General features: G+C 40.8%; 2 protein-coding genes across 5 annotated transcripts; both read left to right on the forward strand.

The window, feature by feature from the left end:
- Positions 1-1,961: 1,961 nt before the first annotated feature.
- Positions 1,962-27,761, forward strand: LOC308100392 (uncharacterized protein). 3 transcript variants are annotated; one of them, XM_080449424.1, is made up of 8 exons: positions 1,994-2,087; positions 3,279-3,422; positions 5,278-5,403; positions 6,389-6,532; positions 18,622-18,747; positions 22,230-22,349; positions 23,270-24,723; positions 27,280-27,761. In XM_080449424.1, exons 2-8 carry the CDS (start codon positions 3,314-3,316, stop codon positions 27,313-27,315), a joined length of 2,115 nt encoding a protein of 704 aa, XP_080305550.1. In that variant the 5' UTR covers positions 1,994-2,087; positions 3,279-3,313; the 3' UTR covers positions 27,316-27,761. The 3 variants fall into 3 exon arrangements, with proteins under 3 accessions (XP_080305551.1, XP_080305550.1, XP_080305549.1); XM_080449423.1 differs by lacking the exon at positions 27,280-27,761 and having other exon boundaries at positions 23,270-24,924; XM_080449425.1 differs by lacking the exons at positions 3,279-3,422; positions 5,278-5,403; positions 27,280-27,761 and having other exon boundaries at positions 1,962-2,087; positions 23,270-24,924.
- LOC308100394 (uncharacterized protein) lies at positions 7,444-14,456 on the forward strand. 2 transcript variants are annotated; one of them, XR_013934436.1, is made up of 11 exons: positions 7,444-8,143; positions 8,946-9,099; positions 9,272-9,476; positions 9,901-10,441; positions 10,560-10,746; positions 10,972-11,232; positions 11,418-11,589; positions 11,697-11,848; positions 12,760-12,939; positions 13,105-13,154; positions 13,852-14,456. XR_013934436.1 is itself a non-coding variant. In XM_080449427.1 (10 exons), the coding sequence occupies exons 1-9, from the start codon at positions 7,802-7,804 to the stop codon at positions 12,918-12,920; spliced, it is 2,175 nt and encodes a 724-aa protein (XP_080305553.1). In that variant the 5' UTR covers positions 7,444-7,801; the 3' UTR covers positions 12,921-12,939; positions 13,852-14,456. The 2 variants fall into 2 exon arrangements, 1 of the variants encoding a protein (XP_080305553.1); XM_080449427.1 differs by lacking the exon at positions 13,105-13,154.

Raw genomic sequence — 27,761 nt, forward strand, 5'->3', positions numbered from 1 at the left:
AATACCCCTATAAAACATGTGTGTCATAAATTAACACGATTTGCCTTCAGCACTTTAAATAAGCACATTTTCTGAAATCCTGCCTAGTCTATTACTAGTTACCTTACATGCAGGACAGCGCAGATTATTGAAGCTGCCGTGTCCTGCTGGTCAGATCTGGTATCGCAAAGACTTCCGCCTTTAAAACGCTACTGCGCGTGCGTTTGTCGTCTGAAAACTCTAGTGCGCATGCTCCTTTTTGACAACAACGTCTTGCGTCATGCGGAAGTAGAGTGTACTTCCGGGTGAGCAGCTTGCATTGAAATGAATAGGTGGGGGCGGGGCCGTCCGTTCTCTAGATATATTATAACTATAGAGACACACGGGGACTACAAATTTCACGCCCACTTTTGAGACAGCGCCGCTACTCGAGGTCCGTTAGAACGATGAACTGCAGCTGCCAATGCATTCCCTATGAGAGGATATGAGAATTAGCCTACTTTTAAAATTATCCTGCATTAACTGAAGACGATATTGATTTAAATAAAAATATGTTTCCAAATGTATGGAGTGTCTTTGTCAACATATCTTCTTGTTTTCTTAATAGTTGATGTGTTTCACATTTAATTTGCCACTTTAACGAGTTACCCATAATGCTAACACAGCAGAGGGTAGACAGCAGACGGGCATTTCAGTGACATCACTGTCTTTACGAGTGCCGAGCGCCGACCAGTGGCGTTCCCACTGTAGAGGCAGGAGAGGCGGTCGCCTGCCCAACTAAGATCTCGCCTCCCCTAAAAAAAAAAAAATAACCCGAAAATGTGTCATTGCGTGCTTAATGTTCTCAAAGTCACGCATCCAACAAGCTTTGAACTGAGCAGATTGGACTGGATTATTATTTTTTTTTTTAATGAACAGAATCACATTTATTAAGAGTTATAAAAAGAAATAACCGCAAATAACCACCAAAAACTCGGAAATATCCGCCCAAAACCGCCCAAAAATCGCGCGCGCGCGCAGGGACGGGGGCGCGTGCGCGAGTTCGCACAGGGCCCCGCATTTCTCCCGCACGGCTCTGCATGCGATCACTTAAACTCTAGATCTCCGATGCTAGCGATTTTGACATACTGATGGAGTATATTATAGTATATTGTGGGTAGTATATCGAGATGAAAGATATGGGACATTAAAAAGGACAAATTAAACAAATGGGACAGATTATTAGAACACCAAAAAAATCGCTACAGCCTCAGTAGTTAACCAGTGAAATGACGGTATTTTACAATGCCTCTCATAGAGATTGCATTGAGAGCTGCAGTTCATCGTTCTAACGGACCCCGAGTGTCAAAAGTGGGCGTGGATTTGTAGGCCTTCCGCTTCCGGCCGTGTGTCTCTATTGGCTGGACAAGGATAGTGTTGCCATGTCTGCTTTTTATAAGCGGATTTGGGCTTGTTTTTCTGTAAAGTTGCCTGTAAATATTGGTGTTTACGGGTTTAAAAAACATGTTTTAAGGTATAGTTGTTTGGGCTTGCTTAAAATTTTCTTCTATTTAAATGAATGTTTAAACCAGTGGTTCTCAAGCATAAAAAAAAAATCTAATAATAATTCCAAATCTTTTTATTTTCAACATCTTTCTGAAAATAGCAGATCTACAAGCTTGTAGATCGGCTATTTTCAAGTAGCCAATGAATGCATATTAGGTTTAAAATGAATGTAGCCGATAGCAATAGGCTCATTTTCAATGAATTGAGTAAAGGACCCCAATGGAAAAAACAAGCCATAGCGCTTTCTTGGGTTTAAAATCCTCTTCGCAGACCTTGTATTGAACTGTAGGCTACTTTCCTTTCCTTTCTTTGCAAACTGCTAATAAAGTATCTAATCAATCAAGTCTCTTCTTCTGGCCTTTTTTTCATAGAGCTGGCTGCTTATTTCTCTCACAAAATCTGGCAACATTGGTCTAGGTGGGATTCACATCTCTGAGGAGAAACAACAGTTTGATAAAAACACCGTCACCGCTTCAGCCTTTCTTTCCTCAGTAACTGAACTACTTGGACAAACTGAGAAAACCTGAACTAGGATTCATAATTACATTGAAGTCCATCTGAACGTAAGAATAACAAACTTTTATCTTCGAACTACACGCACGCACGCACGCACACACACACACACACACACACACACACACACACACACACACACACACACACACACACACACACACACACACACACACACACACACACACCACACACACCACACACACAGATGGCTACAGGCTAGCTCCTTGTCAGCTGTTACCTGAGAACTGACTGACTGTGACTGCTGCTACCCGCCGCCCCAAAGCATGCTGGGAAAACAGCTAAACGCGGCGTGTGTGTGTGTGTGTGCTGCTGCTGGGGAGCGACCTAAAATAAATAAGAGCCTAAATGGACTTAAGTGAGTGCTGGTATTATTTTCTGTGAACTTTATCCGCCTGAACCGTGCACCCTGTACATTTGTAGGCATTCAGCTGTATTCAGAATCCTGTGTCAAACATTACAGTCATCGTCATAGTGATACATCCGGTTAAATACATGACTAGTCGATGGCCTATCTATCTCATCGATCTCTAGACCCTGTAACATCTTTCCTCACAAATAAAGCATTTTAAATATATAGTGCAAATAAGTTTTCTTTCCTATTCTCTCTTTTTTCTTTTTTTTCCCTTTTCTTTTAAATACCTCCAGTGCAAATCTTAAAATGTATATCAAAGTCTGTCAATTGTTCCCCACGTGTGTGTTCACACAATTCACAGATTGAGTCTATCGGTTGCTCTGGACAGCCGTCCAGCCCTTGTGTATGTGTGTCCCTCTGGCAAAGAGTCAGCCACTTCGGGCGTGGCCTGTAGTGCCGGCCTGCTAGGGCTTAGCATGACCCTAGCTAGAGAGGACTCAGTAACTTTACTGTCGGCAATAGTCTTTTCTGGCTCCTGTGCCAGCGGCGCTGTCTCCTCTTCTGTGGATCGGGCAGCGGTCGGCTCTGCCACCCGAAGATCCACTCTGTTGCGACGGTAGAGTGAGCCTCCGATGTCGACCAGATACGATCGCGGTGCCACTTTGCGAAGACAGGTGCCCACCTTAGATCGACCGGAGCTGTCCCCTGGCAGCGGTTTTATTCACGAGCAGACGTTGGCCCGTGTCAACATTACAGTCATCACCATAGTGATACATCCGGTTAAATACATGACTAGTCGATGGCCTATCTCATCGATCTAGACCCTGTAACAAACATGTTTTCTCTATGTGGTTGATTTCCACAGAGCACCACAGGAGGAGATCTAGTCCATCAAGAGAGATGGCCTCCAAAAGATCTTTAGCATGGTCAGAGGAACAGCGAGAGATGGACCAGGGACATGGACTGTTTGATGCAACGCTGCAACCCGTAGTAAGGTTGTACAGGATAGGTATGTACCTACTGTTTTATTTACAGCTAAACAGTTAAAGTTACAGTTAAACATGTGCTCCTTTTTGAAGTACGTATAGCTTTGCATAACTTAAAGCTTCCCTCTGTAACTTCAGGTTTTCCTGCAGGCAAAACATTAGCCTAGAGGGATTCCCCGGGGAGTAGTCTCACGTAGCCAGACAACCATTCCACAATCTCTGAATGTTATATAGAGTCTGGAACTACACCTCCTGAATGCTATATAGAGTCTGGAACTACACCTCCCCAAATCCGAGAGGGGAAGCTGTCATTAACGTTCACAAAAATATATTTTAAAATATAATTCGATTCTATTTTTTGAATTTACATTTCTGCTAAGCAGCAAGCTATATGTGCTTTGATTATTTCAATTGATATTAGGATAATTTTGTGTCACACTTCGAAACATTATGAGCTTGTAGATCAGCTATTGTATTTCTTTTTTTTTATTATCTTGAATGCTTTTGCAGTGAGCCACAGGACTCTCTGCCTGTGTGAGCTAACGCAGGGGCGTGCTTAGGGAGCACCGGAGCGAGCCAAGCACCGAAACTCCGACGCTTGTTTTCAGATCGTTATTTTCGGCAAGCATAAATCATTCGAAGGGAATCCCATTTTGTAAAAGGAAAACACCAGAGCAAAAAATACTTGTGCAAAAATCTACTTGTCTTGAACTAATATCTCTGTTCCGTCTACATTCTACTTAATTCTACATTCTACCTAACCCTATAGGGCTGTTGTTCTTAAAGGAGAATTTTGGACTAAAGTTTTCTTACCTTTTCTATGACGTTATGATATCTTAGGATGAATGGTACAGTAGAAAAATGTCATAACTCCACCCCTGAGCCGCCACAGCTTAAAAGGTGCGCGGATAGGCCTTAGGTTAGATCACATATTTTAATAGCTTTTTTTAAAAAAATTATTTGGTGAGATCTGACGTTCATAGTGACAGAACACTATGCAACCAAAAAAAAAAACAGAAGTCTCGCTAGACGAGATTTCAATCTCGAGATTTCAATCTCGTCTAGGGAGACTTTCTTTTTTTTTTTTTTTTGGGACAGTAGTGTTCTGTCACACGTCAGATCTCACAAAAAATCCGCGCACCTTTTAAGCTGTGGCGGCTCAGGGGTGGAGTTATGAAATTTTTCTACTGTAACATTCATCCTAAGATATCATAACGTCATAGAAAAGGTAAGAAAACTTTAGTCCAAAATTCTCCTTTAAGTTCCTATCTATCTCTGCTTCTGTGAAGTGTATGATCTTTTTCATATTATGAACATTTTATCTTAGTTTGTACCCTGTATTCTGAGTTTGTTACTTTCCAAGAAGTTGTGCATATAGAATATAGAAAATAGCCGATCTACAAGCTCATCGCATCAACCTTACAGATGTGTTGTTTTAGCTGAATCTTATTACATTAAATATGTATTTCACTATGTCTTTTCATTAGGATGAGGAACAAATATTTTAGCACTTATCACAGCTAGTGAGTCAGTGACTGCACCTCTAAACAGAACATGATAAAACGTATATAAACACTCAACACAAGTATTACTACTTTAACTGTGGTGATAACTGTGACAGTTTGGTACTGAATGTTGAAAACTCTGTCATTTTAGTGTATTTAGAGATATTTATGGGGACTAAGGACACCCGGCTTGGAACAGGAACGATCCCAGCCAAACCAGAATGTCTGGACACCGTGCACTACGTTGAAAACATGACATCATCACCGTGCACTACGTTGAAAACATGACATCATCACTCTGCACTACGTTGAAAACATGACATCATCACTGTGTGACCACCGTCAACGTGTTTATTCTATTCCTTCATTCCAGACCAGTGTGTGGAGTCCAGCCTGCAGGTGAAGATCAGTTCTCCAGAACCAACCAGCACCGTTTCTATTAAACAGGAACCTGAAGATGACGTTAAAGTTGAAGTTAAAGAAGAACACCTGGACGCCAGTAAGTTTCTTTGTTTGTTTGTTTATTTCTTTTTTTCATTCTTTCTTTCTTTGTTTTTGGTTTCATTTCTTGCTTTCTTGCTTGCTTTTCATTCTGTTGCAGGGCAATCACCTAATAAAGTTTCAGTTTACATTCATCATGGCAAAAACATCATGATATTAATGCTGCAGACAGTGACGACTCACCGGCTTCGAATGCTATCAATGCATTGAATGGGACATTATCAGATCAGGAAGCAGGCGGCGCTTTACCCAATCAAATGTAGTGGGCGGGATTTACGTGTCCGCCGATCCTTCCCCACTCGAAACAAACCGAAATTCATTTAACAATAGCGTCCTCGGAGTAGACAAAACCATGGAAAGATATTCACATTTTAACTTGCTCTTTCATCATAGAAACAAGTGGGCGTATAACCAAAACGATCCATGTTCTCTGGGAGAAGTGGTGTTAGTTTTCCGTGTAGAAATATTGTTAGTGGGAATGAAAACATAGTCGCACCACCGGAAGTGAAAGGCTGAAGGTAGACCAAAACCCCGGTTTAACAGCAGAGGGCGCTGTTTTTCCTTTTCATTTGGCGATGGGTTCCCAGATTGGCTGGCATGACCCTAGCTAGAGAGGACTCAGCAACAGTACTGTCGGCAATAGTCTTTTGTGGCTCCTGTGCCAACGGCGCTGTCTCCTCCTCTTCTGTGGATCAGGCAGCGGTAGGCTCTGCCACCCGAAGATCCACTCTGTTGCGACGGTAGAGTGAGCCGCCGATGTCGACCAGATATGATCGCGGTGCCACTTTGCAAAGACAGGTGCCCACCTTCCATCGACCGGAGCTGTCCCCTGGCAGCGGTTTCATTCACAAGCAGACCCGTGTCAACATTACAGTCATCACCATAGTGATACATCCGGTTAAATACATGACAAGTCGATGGCCTATCTCATCGATCTAGACCCTGTAACAAACATGTTTTTTCTATGTGGTTGATTTCCACAGACCACCACAGGAGGAGATCTACTCCATCAAGAGAGATGGCCTCCAAAAGATCTTTAGCATGGTCAGAGGAACAGCGAGAGATGGACCAGGGACATGGACTGTTTGATGCAACGCTGCAACCCGTAGTAAAGTTGTACAGGATAGGTATGTACCTACTGTTTTATTTACAGGTAGTTAAACATGTGCTCCTTTTTGAAGTACGTATAACTTTGCATAACTTAAAGCTTCCCTCTGTAACTTCAGGGTTTCCTGCAGGCAAAACGTTAGCCTAGAGGGATTCCCCGGGGAGTAGTCTCACGTAGCCAGACAACCATTCCACAATCTCTGAATGCTATATAGAGTCTGGAATTACACCTCCTGAATGTTATATAGAGTCTGGAACTACACCTCCCAAAATCCGAGAGGGGAAGCTGTCATTAACGTTCACAAAAATATATTTTAAAATATCATTAGATTCTATTTTTTTAATTTACATTTCTGCTAAGCAGCAAGCTATATGTGCTTTGATTATTTCAATTGATATTAGGATAATTTTGTGTCACACTGCGAAACATTATGAGCTTGTAGATCAGCTATTGTATATATATATTTTTTATTATCTTGAATGCTTTTGCAGTGAGCCACAGGACTCTCTGCCTGTGTGTGCTAACGCAGGGGCGTGCTTAGGGAGCACCGGAGCGAGCCAAGCACCGAAACTCCGACGCTTGTTTTTAGATCGTTATTTTCGGCAAGCATAAATCATTCGAAGGGAATCTCATTTTGTAAAAGGAAAACACCAGAGCAAAAAAATACTTGTGCAAAAATATACTTGTCTTGAACTAATATCTCTCTGTTCCGTCTACATTGTACTTAATTCTACATTCTACCTAACTCTATAGGGCTGTTGTTCTTAAAGGGGAGACACCAGGGAGCTTTCCTCTAAAAAGTAATGACACATATCTCTAAAAGACCCCCTAAGGATGTCCCCAAAAAAAATCGTTTGAAAAAAATGAAATGGAAATAGGCTAATTTGAAGTTACAAACATAGCTCCCTCTAGTGGCTTTACTTCGGGAAATAGGCAATTGTGCAATATCCGTGACATCACTCGTATGCGTCTGTAGCTACCAGTGTTGCCATGTCTGCTTATTATAAGCAACTTGTTTTCATAGAAGGGGCTGCTTATTTCTCTCGCAGAATCTGGCAACGCAGCAGTGCGCGTCATAGGTCTATTTAGAGAAATAAGTTGTTGTTTTTGCCGTTGGTGTTGGTCATAGAAGCAGGTATTTGTAGTATTAGTTTTAGTTGGTCGGTAGTAGTTAGTTAGTCGGTAGTTAGTTGTGATAGTAATAGTAGTAGTAGGCCTAGTGTAGTTTTTCCAACAGCTTTTTTAAAAGCTCAACCAAACAGCCTTTTTAAAGGCTAACGAAGCTAGCATGCCCAGGACTTGCGTTATCGGAGGTTGCAGTAACTCCAACTATGATGGAGTAACTTTGCACTTTTGGCCAAAGTGTGAGAAGCTTGCTCGCAAGTGGGATCGCTTCGCACGGATCAAGAGGGCAGACTGGACCAAGGGGACCCCAGGCGTGTCGACGATATGTGGGATCCACTTTACTCCAAGCGATTACGATGGCTATGGGCAGTGGAAAGCTGGACTAATCGCAAGGTTGAGACTGAGGAAGGATGCAGTTCCCACGGTCAATGTCGGGTTTTCTGGTGCTCCATCAGCCACCGTTACACAGCAACCAAGAGCGTGTGCCATGATGGAGATAAATCGGGTGAGTGTCTGTGTTATAAATGCATTTTTATTGTTTTCTTAACCAACAGGGGTACATTATGCATTGGCTTGGACACTATACACCCACGACATGACAATTGACAACGTATACAATAAACATAAGTTATTCCTTGAACTGCTGAAGTAAACGGCATACAAATGGGTCCATCATGTAGCCTGTGCTTTGAGAAAAAAACGTTTATTTTGTCTTCTAAATAGCGCGGGTAAATGTTATTTTGCGCGCGCTAATACTGTGAGTGTGACCCTAGCTCTGGTCCATAGTGTTAGAAGGACCTCTCCTAACAACTCTATTTTGCTGGGGTCTCCAACGTTTTCAGGCCAAGCCAGGACCCCCAAGCTGAGAGAGAGATGAAGCAGGGACCCCCTCTAGATTTTATAAAATTGTGTTTCAGATTAAACTATTTCGTTTTTTACTTGGTCTGCTCTTTTCTTCCCTCTACACCTCTGTAAAAAAGAAAATAGCAGATCTAATAAAAGCAGATCTACAAGCTCACAGTTGTGAGCTTGTAGATCTGCTATTTTTGGCTAAAGTTCTCCTCAGAAAAGGGATGCTAGGGTTCAAGTGGTTAATGTAAAAATAAATAATCATATCACACAAAGATTTGGTGGCCCCCCTGTAGTAACTCTGAGGGGTCCTGGACCCCCTGTAGAAGACCCCTGCTATATTGGATCAACACTGATGTGCACTATGCTGACAGCTTCTACTTGGTATTATCATCAATAGTGTGACATAACCTTTGCATATTGTTAATGTTTGAATGTTCTATGCTATTTGAATATAGTGCCTGGCACCTACTGTCACAGAGAGGACAGCGGGACCTTCATCCACGGTATCTCACACTGAGCCAACACCTGTGACTCCAGATGCACGATCGTGTGATCACCACCACCAAGGCACACAGTGCACATGGATACCAACTCCACATAAGAGCATTCGTGAGTGATCAAAACGTATTTTTCAGTTGAACTATTTTACATATTCTCTCTAATATCATGTAATACTTAGTCATTGTGTGTAAGTCTTCATACAATCTAATACAAAGTACAACACTGTAACAACTGTGCCATGGCTCAATAATAATAGCTGCCAATTTTACTGTACTTTTAGGTTGTCAAACCAGTTCTCCCAAGATGATTTCCATTGGTGTGCAGTGTGAAATTATGTTGGATGAACCAGAGACAGCGATGGAGTTGTATGAGGAGGAGGAGGAAGAAGAAGAAGAAGAGGAGGAAGCCATTGAAGACATGGATGATGAGGATTATCTCCCAGGAGAAGATGAAGATGAAGAGGATGGGGAGATGACATTGTCTGGGTCAGTGGCCATGTTTAGCATCACCTGTATGCACTGTAGACTGTTTGTATTTATTTTTTGTAATGTATGCATAATACATTAGTTTAGGAAGTTTTCAGTGAAGACGTTTTTTATAGTAATACTACAAATACTATTGCAGCTTCTAGTACTATTACTAATGTTAATAATACTAATAATAGTATCAATAATATTTATTATGATTAACAACATTATTGTGAGTGACGTTCACAGATGTGCACCACAATTGCCTATAACTCAGTGCAATTTTGTATTATCTTAGGACTGAGGGTAAATAATGTGTATGCTGTGTTGACATTCAATTCATACTTCTCAAGTTCTAAATGTCTGTTCAAGTACAATACCATGCTAACCATTTAACCCAGAGCAAGGAGTTCAATCTTGTATGTATGTATTCTTTTTCCAGAGAGCCAGAAACCTCTGACCCAGGTCCTGTGAAGGGCAGGAAATATCTTGTGTTTAGGTCGCAGCTAATGACCCTGTTCCAACACTGTGTGCTGTGTCTTGCCGAAACACCTGGCACAGTCAGAGAATGTGGAACCGCCATCTACGTCACACAAACCTGCAAGTCCTGTGGCCATGTCAAGAAATGGGACAGCCAGCCAAAGATTGGGAGTGTTGCTGCTGGGAATTTGCTGCTGTCGGCTGCGATTCTGGCTTCGGGAAGCATGCCAACCAAAGCCCTGCGCATGCTCAACATATTGGGAATGGCGACCATCCACCGCAACACCTTTTTTAGGCATCAGAAAGCCCATCTTGAGCCTGCCATTCTACAGGTCTGGAAGGACGAGCAAAGTGGCATCATCGCGTCGCTCAAGGATATGGGTGAACCACTGGTGTTGACAGCAGATGGGAGGAGTGACAGCCCAGGACACTCAGCTAAATATGGCACGGTCAGCATTATTGAGCAGAGGATCAACAAAGTTCTCCACGTTGAAATTGTACAGGTATGTGATGCATGTCTTTTTTTCCATTTCTTAATTGCTCAACTATCTGTTTTACATTCATTTTCTAGGTCAATTAGTGTTTATTTTTTTTGTCTTTATTTATTTTTCTTTATTTTAGAGTAATGAGGTGAAGAGCTCGTCCTGGTGTGAGCTTGAGGGGCTGAAGCGGATCAAGACCTTCCTGGGTGGTGCTGAACTGGTAGTGGGAACACTTATCACGGACAGAAATCGGCAAGTAGCAAAATGGATCCGAGAAATCTGGCTAGGAGTCAAACATCGGTTTGACATTTGGCATATTGCAAAAGGTATGACCTAGTGTGCATTAACAGTAATTAAGTTATTGTTTGTAAGTTTGGAATTATTGAAGAAATGCACCTAAACATTTTAATCTGACTAAACTACTTGATAATGATATCCCTAGACAATCTTTCTTCTGATTATTTTAATTTAGTAACAAACTGTATAATGTCAGAACATTTTGCAGAATTATTTTGATTGTAGACTAATACAAATATGTATACTTTGACTAGGCATCAGCAAGAAGATTGTCTTGCTGGCCACTAAGCGAGAGAGCAGAGCTGTAGGGCTGTGGCAAAAATCCATCATAAACCATCTCTACTGGTCTGCTGGATCGAGCACGGAAGTCGACAGGGACATGATTCTCGCAAAATGGCAGGTTGTGCTCTACCATTTGCAAAACCAACACACAGACCTCACAAATCCACTAATGCCTTCATGTCCCCATGATCCATTAGAAGAGCACGAAAGAACAAAAGAATGGCTGGCACCAAGTAAGTGACCATTTCATTTTGTCTTTAGATGTCTATAGGCTATAGCAACAGTATTTTTTAAATGTATTTTATTCAAAAAATGTTTTAAACTAATGTAACAGCCTCTGGTCTAAATGGGTTAATGCATGCCTGGAATTCAATCTGATGGGGTTTATACTTTTTGTGTTTGAACCCTGCTCCCACAGACTCTGCTAGCTCAGTTGGTCTGGAGAAGATTCTCCATGGGACTTTGATCTCCAAGGATATTTCAAAGCTCTCCACTGACCACCAAACATCTAGTCTGGAGGCCTACCACGCACTGATCCTGCACTTCCTACCGAAGCACACGTGCTTCTCCTACACAGGAATGCATGCCAGGTAGGCATTACATTTCACAAATGTTATTGTATCTTTTGATTATATGGGTTGCATTACTATTCAGGGACATGCTCTGTTTTGTACGTTCTGTTCTGTACGTCTTCTAGAACATACCTTGCAGTCATGCATTACAATGAAAACAGTGGACGCATGCAGGCAGTGCGTAAAAGAGATGGTATGGTACGGTGGTCAGTCGTCTTCCCAAAGGCAAAGAAGGGAGGTTATTCGCTCCGCCCAGTGAAAACCCAACCCACTTTCGGTGAGTGTCTACACTAGTATTGTGCAGCCTTGGTACAACTAATATATTTGATATATTCTTCTTTCCTCTTCTTTTCCTTTCAGGGGTCGCCACAGCGAATCATCTGCCTCCATCTCACCCTGTCCTCTGCCTCCTCTTCTTTCACACCAACTAACTTCATGTCCTCTTTCGCTACATCCATAAATCTCCTCTTTGGTCTTCCTATAGGCCTCCTGCCTGGCAGTTCCAACCTCAGCATCCTTCTACCGATATACTCACTATCCCTCCTCTGTACATGTCCAGACCATCTCAGTCCGGCCTCTTTGGCTTTATCTCCAAATGATCTAACATGGGCTGTCCCTCCAATGTACTAGGTCCTGATCCTATCCATAATTGTTACTCCCAGAGAGAACCTCAACATTTTAGTCTCTGCTACCTCCAGCTCTGCTTCCTGTCTTTCCCTCAGTGCGACCGTTTCTAAACCATACAACATAGCTGGTCCCACCACCGTCTTGTTCACCTTCCCTTTCATTCTTGTTGATACTTTCCTATCACACATCATACCTGACAATTTTCTCCACCCGTTCCAACCTGCTTGCACTTGTTTCTTCACCTCATTTCTACACTCTCCATTGCTCATAGGGCAGAACACTGTCCAATATATAAACAGTATATATATATATATATATATATATATATATATATATATATATATATATATATATATATATCCACACACATAAAATAACAATTCTGCACGTCTCTAGACCTCAACGGGAGGTGCGGGTCAATGCAAGACAAAATTACAAAATAATACAAAAAGTAGCCTTCAAAAGAAGGGAACGCACACTCTTGAAATGCATGATGACTTATTGATGCAGTATACTGTATTACTGCATCATTAATTGTATCTTCTTCTTTTTTTGTTACAGAATATACCACAAAGGTCATGGAGATGGTATCTTCCAAAGTGTCTGGAGCCAGTGACTGCCAGCCGATGCCTATTGCCCCACCACCGTTATGCCACAATTCAAAACGCCCAGAATTGAGCCTTGCAGTTGCGACATATGTGAGTCGCTACAAGAAGGATTAATCGGCAGGACCCACCTATGGTAAGTTTCTACAATATCAACAATACAGTCGGTGCCTATTGACTTTGTCGTTTCTCATGTTGACATCACACTCCTCATTTGCCTCACTCACTCGTGCAGTAAATCTAGTTCCAAATACTACCACGAGGTGGCGCTTTGGAGTCACTTTATTTTTGTTTCAAACAGACAGACAGACAGACGAGATGTGAGTCCTGACCTGGGAGTCATAAAAAAATGTATGTTTGCTCACTCTGTTGTTACACAATCAAACCCCCCACCAAATACTTTTTTTCATGAGCATGTTGTATGTTTAGAATTTTTTTCAATGGGTCGTTGAGCAAGATGATCACGTTGAGGTTGTTGACTTTCATAGTCTTTACCGTGACTGTGTGTGTGTAAATGGGTTAATAAAAACGTGGCAGGTAGCATTTTGCCAAAAGGCAAGAATTCATGATGCTAATTGAATGATTTACTCTTGTACACAAAATCTAGATCAGGGGTCTTCAACAGGGGGTCCGGGACCCCTAGGGGGTCCTCAGAGTTACTACAGGGGGTCCGCCAAATCTTTGTGTGATAGGATATTTTATTTTACCTTATAACCACTTGAACCCTAGCATCCCTTTTCTGAGGAGAACTTTGGCCAAAAATAGCAGATCTACAAGCATTGTGAGCTTGTAGATCGGCTATTTTTGGCAAAGAGGCATAGGTGTAGAGGGAAAAAAGAGCAGACCACGTAAACAAAAAATGTTGAATCTGAAACACAATTTATACAATATAGAGGGGTTCATATACAATTGTATAAACAAGCAAAATATGAAGGGGCACAAAGAAGTCATGTACAAATGAAAGCACCTGAAGCCATTAGTGGTAGAAACGTGGAGAGGAGTTATTTATTTTTCTTTAAATTTGAAACTTTTTGTTTTATCATGGCAGTTTGAATCCAGTGTACGGAATCCCCGCTTCATTTGGGAATCTGGATCTGACAGCTTGGACCGAACACGAAGGAATCGGGACTCTGTTGTACCTGCCAAGATGTCCCCAGTTCCAAAAAACAAACTGTCTGTAAGCTGTGTAACGGAACTTTCTGTGGAAGAAAAAGTAAAACAGAGTTGATGCCTATTTTGTTGTTGTGATTTTTTTCTTTTGGACTTACAGTAATGTTATTGTTGTTAGTGTTATTCAGTGCGACTGCCAAAGAAAACAGTAATGTGTTGGTTGCAACTACTTTTCCACAGCACTGTACACGTGTAGTATAGAATGTGTTCCTTGGTGCAGTGGTTCTAATGATCTTTTGGGTCCGGTTTGACCCCTGTAAACAACTTTTTCATCCACGGCACCCCTGAATTACATTGTTACTTTATAGAACATTAAATGTATGTCAAAATATGGTATGTAAACATGTACATTTTTCCCCCTAAGACACAGTATGTTTTCCATAAGAACAGATTGAAAATAACTTTGTACTTGACATGTAATAACAATTTGAACCCCAGCATTCCTATTCTGGGGGGGAACATTCCCCCCCAAAAATAGCAGATCTACAACCTCAAACCGTGTTGTGTTGCTACGCATTGTGAGCTTGAAGATCAGCGACTTAGTGTAGATGGAAAAAGGTATAGAGGGTGTAAGTAGGGAAATTGAACTGATATTGATGAATTACAAATATTATCAATGTGTTCTACCTGTACTTGCACCATGGCACCAACTATGAGAAACCCTGCCTAGTGAAACCAGTACAAAAATAATGTATGGTGGAATAGTTGTAATGTACATAATATGAGCTAATAAAACAGGTCTGTGGGTATTTGAAGCCACCAAATACTGCCACCAGGTACCAGTATTTCTTGGTTTACGTGGAGTTTTTTTTTGTTGAAATAACTCATTGATGATTGAAACTCACTCATGCTGGGTAACCAGTCGGTCTGCATCGGCTCTATTGTCCTGCCTGTATTGATGGTAGGCTGTTCTCAGCACATGCACATCCAGGCAGACTGTTGAGAAGCCTGGGTGTGCAGTAATGCACACTATTGGGGGGCACTCATTGATGGTGCCGAGTGTCTCCCCATAGCCACGGCAGCAGACACACTCAGCATGGGTGGGCATCACCACACAATTTCCACAGGTGCACCTACAACATAAATATATTTATACCATTATTTCTTTAAATGTTTATATTAAAACATTAATAATGCTAAACAAATATATTTATGATCTTGAAATTATGCAGGCGTTGTTTTATTATTTACAAGTTTTCAAATGTATACAAAATCTTTTGAAAAAAGCCGATCTACAAGCTTGTAGATCGGCTATTTTCAAATGGCCGAAAGGTATATATAGGACTGATGTGGGTAGTAATGTATGTTTTGTAATAATAATCCAAATCTACAAAGTACCTAGTAACTAAAGTTTTCAAATAATTGGAGTTTTGAATGTAGTGGAGTAAACGTATAATATTTGCCTCTGAAATATAGTGGAGTAGAAGTAAAAGTATTGCAAATTGAAAATACTCATGTGAAGTAAAAATGCCTCACAATTATACTCAAGTACAGTACTTGAGTGAATGTACTTAGTTACTTTACAGCACTGTACCAGTTAGTGTTCCCCACTCGCACTGGCTGCCCACGGTTTGGAAGGGGTGCTGCTGCTCCAGGGCCAGGTCCTTGTGAATCAGGTTCAAACCTGAAAGGTTGAAGAGCTGCTGCAATCTCCACCTCTTCATCTTCTACATCCTCTTCATCTTCATTCTCCACAAAATCCTCGTCATCATCATCTTCTTCATCTTCGTCTTCATCATCATTCTCCACTAGTTCATCATCTTCATCATCATTCTCCGCTAGTTCCTCTTCATCTTCATCTTCGTCTTCATCACCATTGTCCACTGAGTCCACCAATTCCTCATCTTCATTCTGCAACAGTTCCTCTTCATCCTCAAAATCGGGAGATGGGGAGAACTGGAAACTACGGTTGCTCTCGCTGTCAGACATTTTCAATTATAGGTGGGATACGCATGGGTATACACAGGTAAAGTCGCGCAGTTGTGACGCACAGTACAGACCTAAAGTATCCAATCTACAAGCTCATAAGTAAAGTGAGCTTGTTGATCTTACATTTTCCAAACATCCTGATAGCCAATTGATTTTTAGTTTCCATGACATTTCGTCAAATCTCAATGTGACATATTTGAAGGGTTTAGCTTTTATAGTTTTGTCCACCTGTAGTGATTTATCCAACTTTGTGTAATTAACCCAAGTCTGGAATGACTATAGGCCTACATAGTAGAAATCATATACAAAACGTTTATGATTGTAGCTGTAGCCTACCTAGCCCACTATTATGCGTAAATAATATAAATCAATATAGGAAAAAAAAAAGGTTTAAAAAATGTGTCAATTATGTTTGACAACAATCAGCTGCGTAGATGTCATCAGCAGGTCAAATGTGCGTTTATGTTTGCACTGAGCAAGAGACATGTCATTCTGTTTGTGAAGGATTGAGATTTAATTCCAGTGGAAAAAAATAGGCATAATTGTATTGTAATTCTAGTTGTGTCCAGCGTTTTTTTTTTCTCTGGACTGATGCAATGTAAATGTGGAGAGTGGAGACCCAGCAAATTTTCTATGGACCAAAATAATATTCTACAAATATTCAGAATGGCAGCTCAGTCATACTATGGTTGAGAGTGTTAGGCTGTAAACCAATTGATATTCACATTAACAGGAAAATCAACATAACACTACAATGAATGATTGTATGTATATTATATATGTTGGTCTCTGGTTGGAAATTTTACATTAAAAATAACCAGGAAGAACCACTTTTGTGCATGTTAAAAGTAATATAATAATTAAATGCTTTGAGGCATAGTGTAAACAAGAATACTTGTTTAACATTTGTATTTATCATCCATGTAACCTAAACAGTGTTTATTTCTCTGCTCGGAATTATTTAATTCCTAGTGGAGAGCTATTGTCCAGTGGTTGAAAAAGTACTCAAATATTTCACTTAAGTAAAAGTATCATTAATGTAGAAATACTGTGTACCAGAAGTAAAGGTACTCCTTACGCAGAATGTCCCGTGGGCCGTTTCATATGTTTTCAAATACATTTTCGAAAAAATAGCCGATCTACAATTAAGCTCACAATTGTAGATCTGCATTGTGAGCTTGTAGATCGGCTATTTTCAAATGTATTGCCGAAATGTATATAGGGCTGAAGTGGTTATTGTGTGTTTAGTAATAATAATTTAAATCTACAAAGTAACTAGTGACTAGTTGTCCAATAGTTGTGGTGGAGTAAAAGTAGTATTTGCCTCTGAGATGTAGTTGAGAAGTAAAAGTAATGCAAATTGGAAATACTACAGTGAAGTGCAGTAGGCTACTTGAGTAAATGTACTTAGTTACTTTACATAACAAAGCCGTTCACGTCGCGTCGTCGCCCCTCGTCCAGCGGGCAGACCAGAGCATAAAGGTATTTCTATCACTAACTCTTAATTCCATTTAAAATAAATAACTAGTCTACCTGTCCACTATTAATCTAATGTAGTGTCATTGTTTGCTACAGCCAGACAGACCACAAAAATCCAAAGGTAAAAACAAAAAAAAACTTCCAGAACCAGACCCCGAGTCACCTCTCTGGTTATACCCACAGATGAGCGCTCATCTTGGGGCATGCTGATCCGCTGTGGCCCGCTGGAACAGCCTGGTTGATTCAAGACACGCCCCCAAGACAAAATATCTACGCTAGCTCTGTTTCTATATGAATACTGCAAAAACGGCCGGCGGATTATTAAAAAAAAATTGAGAGTGTATAGCAGACATGTAGTTGATTATGTGAATTAAAAAAGTTTTTTATTTACTTTATTATAAAGAGTGTAAAATAGAGTAATTAAAACAGCCATTTCCAATGCATTCCAGATGGGTGACGTATTTGAGTCTTATCTCTGACGCGTTGTTTTCGGTCGGCCCTTTCCGAGGTGGTGGGAGGGATTTTCGGAATTTTGGCCACTGGGGGCATCTTTCTTCTGAAAACTCTCAACACAGACCCTTTCAGTCTATAGTTGCATTGGCAAATATTTTCACAACTTTGTCACAATTAAATTGGGACAAAGTAGTGTCCATTATGTTACTTCCACTTTAAGTTCCTATCTATCTCTGCTTCTGTGAAGTGTATGATCTTTTTCATATTATGAACTTAGTTTGTACCCTGTATTCAGAATTTGTTACTTTCCAAGAAGTTGTGCATATAGAATATAGAAAATAGCCGATCTACAAGCTCATCGCATCAACCTTACAGATGTGTTGTTTTAGCTGAATCTTATTACATTAAATATGTATTTCACTATGTGTTTTCATTAGGATGAGGAACAATTATTCTAGCACTTATCACAGCTAGTGAGTCAGTGACTGCACCTCTAAACAGAACACGATAAAACATATATAAACACTCAACTTTATTATTATTATTACAATTATTATGTATTACTACTTTAACTGTGGCGATAACTGTGACAGTTTGGTACTGAATGTTGAAAACTCATGTCATTTTAGTGTATTTAGAGATATTTATGGGGACTAGGGACACCCAGCTTGGAACAGGAATGATCCCAGCCAAACCAGAATGTCTGGACACTGTGCACTACGTTGAAAACATGACATCATCTCTGTGTGACCACCGTCAACGTGTTTATTCTATTCCTTCATTCCAGACCAGTGTGTGGAGTCCAGCCTGCAGGTGAAGATCAGTTCTCCAGAACCAACCAGCACCGTTTCTATTAAACAGGAACCTGAAGATGACGTTAAAGTTGAAGTTAAAGAAGAACACCTGGACGCCAGTAAGTTTCTTTGTTTGTTTGTTTATTTCTTTTTTTCATTCTTTCTTTCTTTGTTTTTGGTTTCATTTCCTGCTTTCTTGCTTGCTTTTCATTCTGTTGCAGGGCAATCACCTAATAAAGTTTCAGTTTACATTCATCATGGCAAAAACATCATGATATTAATGCTGCAGACAGTGACGACTCACCGGCTTCGAATGATATCAATGCATTGAATGGGACATTATCACGTTTTATCAGACCATTAAATGGGTGAGTAGGCGACATACTGACCTACCGGTGATTTATCAGACCATTCATCTGACGTAATCAGGAGATACTGACCTACCCGGAGGCAGAGCCATACGTGTTCACGTAGACGCCCGACAAAGCCGGCTGCACTACGGTGGATTCGAACCCACAACCTCTGTGGTGGTGGGCAGGGAACTAACTCTTAGATATTAATTCAGAAGATAACAACCACTTTTTGGAACTCAGTACCACATCTGAAAGCACATAATCCTTTTGTGCAAATGCATAACAAAAGAAAAGCTGACCATAAAATAAAACGTAATAATAATCACATTTCAAAATACGCTGTCATTAACTCTTTGACTGACAGGAATAAAACAAAATTGCCAGTGACAAAAAAGCCTATGCTAGCGATTTTTGAGTGTGCCCGCTGCCTCTTTGCCCCACCGGGAGTCAAACGGTGACTCACAGGCTAGCGAACAACGCCATCTAGTGGAATACCACTGAAAACACAAAATATAATCATTCTCGTCGCACCTGAGCAAAATATGACGAGAAATCACGTCCTACCGGGGAGTTTCCCCGGTAGGACGTAGCTTCTTATCACCTGACAGGGGGGAGTTTCCCCGGTAGGACGTAGTGCGTGGAAGGAACACGTTATTCCAACCAGTTCCTTTCCCCTCCATCAGGCGCCCGGCTGACCAGGGGGAGGCAGTATAAAGACCAGGATTACTGCATGCTTTTGTGAGGGTACCTACCCTAGGAGACACGGGGAGAAAATGCAAACTCCACACAGGAAGGCCCTTTCACCAACCCCACCTAGAGTATGGGCACCGCGGAGGAGAAGACACGCCCACAGCGTCCCCGGCGGGAATCGAACTCAGGACCTTCTAGCTGTGAGGCGACAGCGCTACTGATTGCGCCACCGTGCCTCCTATTACCATGAATTTACCTTGGAAAAGGGTTAGTTGCGGTCACATCTCCCCACTTTAGGTCCTAACCGGGTGTTTCTGATGATCTTTAATCAGGCACCTACCATGTAAACTTGGTATCTATCAACACTAGGGGTGTGCAGATACACTAATTTCACGATACGATACGGTACACGATATTGGGCTCACGATATCGATACGATACAACAACAAAAACTCACATGGATGCACCTGGGACATATCATCAGTGTTTTAGCCTGGGGTCATCGGGTGTTTCGGGTCTCGCAACAACATACACCCTCACCCAGGTGACCCAGCCGGGGTTGATCAAGCCCCGCGACTTATGTACGTTGAAAAAGACAGGGCCCCTCAGTCCGCTTCTCTGGAACTACTCTGCCGGGACCGGGGGAGGCTCTGGCATACTATATATATATATATATATATATATATATATATATATATATATATATATATATATATATAATTGTATTTGTTCAATTATTATCAACATTGGCCATCATCTTCAGTTTAAATTTGCTTTAAGTATGAAACACATAAAAAAGTGTTTTACACACAACAAGAAATACAATTATACAAGCTTAAGGAACAAGTGAAGTAAGTTCTCACTATAAACCCCTTTGTTTCAGATGGACACTAATACCAAATATAATATAAATGCTGCATTAATATAAATTCCACTAAAATAATTGTCATATTCTTGTCATCTGGACTAATAAGTGTAGCGTAGTTATTAACAGCTTGAACAGAATATCTATAAGCCAGAGAGGGTTGCTTTAAAAAAAGAATCCATGGCTTTGATGCTATAGATTAGATGCAGGCCTATTTGACAGTGCAGAAACATAATTGCCTTGATACCTGTAACATTAACGAGTGTCAGCTGGACACAGACACACACGCACACCTGCCCTCTGCCGTGCTCTAAACTGAAAGTGACTGGAGTCTAATTTATCTCCAAAAGCCCTTGAATATGATGTAATATGATTAAGGATTACTGTGATTATGGTAAGCTCACATTCCATATAACACACACCATACCGTAAGAACTCCTCTTAACTTTCATTAGCCTCCCAAAAAAGAATCTTTTTTGAAAAAACAATAAAAAAAAAATTGTGATACAGTATGACGTCATGACAATACATATCATCCCGTTTTAATATCGCGATATATTGCCGGATGATATGTCGGCACACCTAATCAACACTGCTAAAGTACCAGCTGGTGATGCCAAAGGGGTGAACTAACAGTTACTGTGATGATCTATCAATTAAACTGTGACACTCAGATCAAAGCGTAACATCTCTTAATGAGGCATTTTGTAAGCACTTGGCATTCATTGTCTCCGCCAGGCCGGAGGCGGAGATGCATGTTTTCGCCCCTGTCTGTCCGTGACCTTATGTTTGTCTGTGAGCAGCGAATCTCTGGCATAGGAAGCTCTTAAAGCCATTCACATTTTTAAAATTGGCCTCATGGTGGCACTATAACAGGGACGAGGGGTAAGTGCGCACATTCTAGCTCCCAGTGGAAGAGTTTTAGTTTATTAGTTAGGCAACGTTTTGACCGTAACCGGTCTTCATCAGGTCTGATACATTACAAGGCAAGGCGTGTTTAAATACAGGAGGAGAGGCACAATACAATCAATGGCAGCTGTAGTATTAACCTACAAACACACCCACTAAATCTACAGGCTCAGGCTGAATACAGTGATGCCATATAGAGAGCTTGTAGATCTAGGGAAGAGCAATATGGGGGCGGTAACGCCATTAAAAAAAAAGGAAAAACATATTTCCAAATAAGGGCATTCAGGGTGGACAGGTTAAAGGGCCAACACTAAAAAAGAGTCCCTTCCTACTTTTAATTCTGTGTTGTTATACATGTCCTCAATTTTTTACCCTGATTCACTGCCTTTTGCTGTTATTTTAACGTTGTTTTTTATTTTGCTTTTCTTTTTTGCTTTGTTAAATTAGTTGTAATTGTATTCTTGCTCTGTAAATCACGTTGAGCTGCATTTCATGTCATGAAAGGTGCTATACAAATAAAGTTTATTATTATTATTATTATTATTATTATTATTATTACCATTATTATTATTATCATTATCATTATCATTATCATTATTATTATTATTATTACTACTACTACAAAGGATGACTATGGAGTTAGAGTCATGACAAGAGTCAGGGTTTTCCCTGGCTCAATATAAGCCTTATTACTGTATGGTGACTTAGTTGTGGTCTGTCATGCTTCTTGTTTTTACATTTAGAAAGTTTTTATTAAAGTTCTTATTCTATTCCTTCATTCCAGACCAGTCTGTGGAGTCCAGCCTTCAGGTGAAGATGAGTTCTCCAGCATCAACCGCCACCATTTCTGTTGAAGAGGAACCTCAGCCTGAAGTTGAAGTTGAAGAAGACTGCCTGGACACCAGTATGTTTAAAGCTCTCTTTCTTGCTTTGTTTTATTCTGTTCGGTTGTAGGGCTTTCACCACAATACACGTTTTAGTGTGATTAGTATTGGCAGAAATATCACCATAAGGATGTTTGTATAGTCATCATTAAAACAATATCACACTAGCCACATGTTTAATGCCTTACACCAACCGACCGTCAAATGATTTCACTGATGATATGCAGTCAAGTCATAATAAAATCAGGACAAGATGTGGCGCACTCCTGTCACTCAGTCGTTGCTCAGTCGTTTGATGTAAGGTGGTGGTTTGAGACAACTTTTACCCTGATGTGATGATGGCTCCGATTCTGTCCTGATCATGTCAAACATGTTTGATATTATTGAAGTCATGGCAGTCATGACTGAAGTGTAATGATGCAAACGTTGTCAACACCCAATACTTGCGCTTTCTCTCTCATAAACGGGAAGGTAAACATTACCGTAGATGATATTCCTCAGCAATGCAGTGCTCCATCTCTCCCTTTCTCTCATACTGCGCTTGTATGTGTGTAAATAATGCCATAATTGATTAGTTGACAAATTCCTATGACTATTAGTCAACCTTTCAAGGACATCACTAGAGTTTACAGGAGATGTGCGTGGAAAGAAGCATGAAATCACTTTGATTCAAACTGTTGTTTGTATCATGAGTACATCCCACACAGAATAGGGATAATTACACGGCAATAAAGTGACATACCGTAATTAGTTTTTGAAACTAGGTTGGTGTTTTGGGGGTTCATCCTAAAGATCACCAACCAGTGCTGCCTTGCCATCCTCTCCCATACTATCACCTTGCACTCTCTGATCTCTTTCAGACTAGCTTTACTACATAAAATTGTCCACCTGTGTGCACCTACCTCCACTCTTATATGTTACCCTGTGTTGTTTATCTCAGATACCTGTCCTGCCCTGTCTTCAGTTAATCAAAGATGCTGCTGCTGCTGTGACCAGTGTGGAAAGAAATTCACTAAAGTTTCTAGTCTCAAAAGACACCAAAGAATTCACACTGGAGAGAAGCCTTACTGCTGTGACCAGTGTGGGACAGGCTTCACTCAGATGTCAGCCCTTAAAACACACAAGATAATTCACACTGGAGAAAAGCCTTATTGCTGTGACCAATGTGAGACAAGCTTTACTCGGATGTCAAATCTTATAACACACAAGAGAATTCACATTGGAGAGAAGCCTTACTTCTGTGACCAGTGTGGGGCAAGCTTCATTCAGATGTCTAATCTTAAAACACACAAGAGAATTCACACTGGAGAGAAGCCTTACTGCTGTGACCAGTGTGGGAGAGGCTTCACTCAGATGTCTCATCTTAAAACACACAAGAGAATTCACACTGGAGAGAAGCCTTACTGCTGTGACCAGTGTGGAAGAGGCTTTGCTCAGATGTCTGATCTTAAAAGACACAAGATAATTCACACTGAAGAGAAGCCTTACTACTGTGATCAGTGTGGAAAGAAATTCACAAAGGTTTCTAATCTCAAATTACACCAAAGAATTCACACTGGAGAGAAGCCTTATTGCTGTGACCAGTGTGGGACAAGCTTCACTCAGATGTCTAATCTTAAAAAACACAGGAGAATTCACACTGGAGAGAAACCTTACTGCTGTGACCAATGTGGGAAAAGCTTCACTCAAATGTCTAGCCTTGAGACACACAAGAGGATTCACACTGGAGAGAAGCCTTACTGCTGTGACCAATGTGGGAAAAGCTTTACTCATATGCCTCATCTTAAAACACACAGGAGAATTCACACTGGAGAGAAGCCTTACTGCTGTGACCAGTGTGGGACAAGTTTCACTCAAATGTCTAGCCTTCAGAAACACAAAAGAATTCACACTGGAGAGAAGCCTTATTGCTGTGACCAGTGTGGGACAAGCTTCACTCAGATGTCTAATCTTAAAACACACAGGAGAATTCACACTGGAGAGAAGCCTTACTGCTGTGACCAGTGTGGGAAAAGTTTCACTCACATGTCTAGCTTTCAGAAACACAAAAGAATTCACACTGGAGAGAAGCCTTATTGCTGTGACCAGTGTGGGACAAGCTTCACTCAGATGTCTAATCTTAAAACACACGAGAGAATACACACTGGAAAGAGTGGAGTGAAAAAAAGACACCGGACCATCCATTCTGGAGAGAGAAGCCGTTCTGCTGTGACCCGTCCAGGACCATCAGGAGAGAGAAGCCTTTCTTCTGTGACCCATCCAGGACCATCAGGAGAGAGAAGCCTTTCTGATGTGACCCATCCAGGACCATCTGGAGAGAGAAGCCTTTCTGCTGTGACCCATCCAGGACCATCTCAGTCAAACAAGGGGAACCTGAAGACCATCAGGATCTCAGTAAGTTTAAATGTATCTGTTTCTTTCTCTCAGGCCCAGGCTGCTAACAGTTCCACTATTGGACTAGGGATGGGTATCAGTAATGGGAAAATACAATCCAAGTGAGTGTGTATTTCACACACCGGATCCTTAGCAATACTCCTTCCAAGTGTGAAGTCCATCGTATTAGTGGTTCCCATATAGGAGAAGTATTACATTACATTACAGTCATTTAGCAGACGCTTTTATCCAAAGCGACTTACAATAAGTGCATTCAACATAGGTAGGGAACGAAAACTACTAATCACCTGAAGTCTTAAGTGCATTTTCTGCAAAAACAAGCAACCAAGAGTATACCTAGCGCTAAGGTAAAAGTGCATTATATCAGCTACCTATTTCCTTAAACAGAAGAGACAAAAATAGCAAAATCAAATGAGCAGGAGCTAAAACAAATAAGTGTGTCGACTAAACAAGATCCAATAAAACAATACAACAATAAAACAAGCGTTCGTACAACTAGTTAACAACAAGTAGGCCAGGCAGAGAGGATGGGTAGTGTTTCCTGAAGAGGTGGGTTTTCAGCCTGCGGCGAAAGATGGGCAGTGACTCTGCTGTCCTGACATCCGTGGGAAGTTCATTCCACCCACTGTGGGGCCAGAACAGAAAAAAGTCGTGACCGCGTCGACCGACCAGAAGGACGACCCTTGAGTGACGAGGCAATCAGTCTTCCCGAGGTGGCAGACCGAAGTGGTCGAGCAAGGGTGTAAGCATCGACCATAGCCCGGAGGTAAGAAGGAGCTGTTCCTTTCACTGCCCTATAGGCTAGCACCAGGGTTTTAAACTGGATGCGAGCCGCTACGGGGAGCCAGTGTAGAGAACGGAGAAGGATAGTTGTGTGGGAGAACTTGTTGCGGTTGAACACCAGAAGTATGTATGACCAGAATACATACAGACAGACACATTCCTGGAATCTATAGATGGAGTTTTTTTGTTTATTCAATGCTTTACAAGCGTTGCTTCATCCATTGTAATACTTGTAAAGTGTCAATATCAGTAAACAAGGATCATCATGTTCACCTGAACATGGTACAAAGATAAGAAAAGAACAATAATAAAGTAATCCCCCCGTTTAGTAACACCCAATTCACGAGAAAAACGAGGGTCAAACACGTCCATGGCACTGTGGACCAAGTACCAACGGACGCAAGAACGCGTCCATGACAGTAAAAGAGATAATGTTTTACTAAGTGCTATGAAAAAGTACTCAAATGTTTTATACTTGCAATGTAGAAGTACTCTGTTACAAGTAAAAGTCAGAAATTAAAAATGTACTTGAGTAAAAGTACAAAAGTATTGGTATCAAAATATAATTAAAAAGTAAAAAGTAAAAGTACTAAAATGTTTGAAAATAGCAGATCTACAAGCTCATGATGCGTTGCTTCGCGACACGTTGTGAGCTTGTAGATCGGCTATTTTCAAAAAGCCTAGGTATAAAATAGGGCCGAAGTGGTTAAAGGTAGGGTAAGTGATATTTTTGGGTTGAAACAAAAATCAGAATCAGAATCAGAATCAGTTTTATTGTCACATCACAGGTTTACAAGGTAAAAAAGTGGGTGAAATTCTTTTTTGTACATCGTTCCCATCGCAACGTTAGTTTCCATAGAAAGAAGAGGGGGGGGGGAGAAGAAGAGGGTGGGGGGCAGGTGGGAAGGAGATCAAAAACAAGAGAGCAACAGAAGGCCAGACAAGTTATCTACATATTTACAAATTACCTGAGATAATAAAAACTAAAAACTAAACTAAGGTGCCTGAGCGTAGCAGCAAAAAAAAGTATTTTGTTAAAAGGTTAAAGCACTATATTCTGATAGTAATCATTGCTATAGAGTGTTTGTTCAGTAACAGGAGTCTCCCCGTCTCTCCAGCTCTTTAATAAACAGAAAATACATTTTCCGGTAGGTGTCAAAATCTCAGCCAATCAGGAGAAAGTACCAATTTCTAAGCTTCATTTTTATAGTGTTCCAGTTCCAATTTTGCCTGCTCATTTCTTAGTGTCATCACTTCCAATTTCACTTGTTTAATCTATATCCTGATTGAGTTCTCTATCCTGATTGGATAAAATTGGAAATGAAACTGAAACTGAAACGAAAATGCATTTTCTGTTTTATAAAGAGCTGGAGAGACAATGAGACTCCTTTTACTGAACAAACACTCTATAGCAATGAGTACTATCAGAATATAGAGCTATTTAACACTTATTTTAACCAAAGAAAATCACTTACCCTACCTTTAATGTATGTTTTATAATGTAATAATTTATATCTGCAAAGTAACTAGTAACTAAAGTTTTCAAATAATTGTAATGGAGTAAAAGTACAATATTTGCATCTGAGATGTAGTGGAGTAGAAGTACAAGTACTGAAAATTGGAAATACTCCAGTAAAGTAAAAGTACCTCAAAATTGTACTTAAGTACAGTAAATGTACTTAGTTACTTTACACCACTGCATGTTACCATGTGCTGTCTTTGACATCAAATTGACATTTGGCTTTGACATCAACATGTTCCACTCTCACACAGGCTCCGTGCAGCAGCTCTGAGTCATCTGATGAGTGATGTCCACCTAGCAGAGTCCTCTGGACCTCCAGGAGGATCAACCTGTGTGATCTGATGTCTCTGGACCTCCAGGAGGATCAACCTGTATGATCTGATGTCTCTGGACCTCCAGGAGGATCAACCTGTATGATCTGATGTCTCTGGACCTCCAGGAGGATCAACCTGTGTGATCTGATGTCTCTGGACCTCCAGGAGGATCAACCTGTGTGATCTGATGTCTCTGGACCTCCAGGAGGATCAACCTGTGTGATCTGATGTCTCAACCGGCCCTTATTTTAGAACATCTAATCATCAAATGATTTCCCCCCCCCAAAGTATGGATGCTGGTGGTTATTATAATATGCCAAATCAAATAAGGTTTTAACCACTTGAACCCCAGCATTTAGACTTTTTCAAATAAGGGTTCAAGTGGTTAACTCATTGACAAGTATACTCGTAGCCATAGA

Source organism: Gymnoscopelus braueri (genome assembly GCF_963280865.1).
Source record: "Gymnoscopelus braueri genome assembly, chromosome: 14".
Taxonomy (NCBI): domain Eukaryota; kingdom Metazoa; phylum Chordata; class Actinopteri; order Myctophiformes; family Myctophidae; genus Gymnoscopelus; species Gymnoscopelus braueri.

Coding starts and splice junctions, on each gene's coding strand:
- LOC308100394 (XM_080449427.1), top strand. CDS start 7,802: ATGCCCAGGACTTGCGTTATCGGAGGTTGCAGTAACTCCAACTATGAT. Junction 11,590..11,696: donor TACACAGGAATGCATGCCAG/GTAGGCATTACA, acceptor TACGTCTTCTAG/AACATACCTTGCAGTCATGC. Junction 11,849..12,759: donor GAAAACCCAACCCACTTTCG/GTGAGTGTCTAC, acceptor TTTTTGTTACAG/AATATACCACAAAGGTCATG.
- LOC308100392 (XM_080449423.1), top strand. CDS start 3,314: ATGGCCTCCAAAAGATCTTTAGCATGGTCAGAGGAACAGCGAGAGATG. Junction 6,533..18,621: donor AGTAAAGTTGTACAGGATAG/GTATGTACCTAC, acceptor CCTTCATTCCAG/ACCAGTGTGTGGAGTCCAGC. Junction 18,748..22,229: donor AGAAGAACACCTGGACGCCA/GTAAGTTTCTTT, acceptor CCTTCATTCCAG/ACCAGTCTGTGGAGTCCAGC.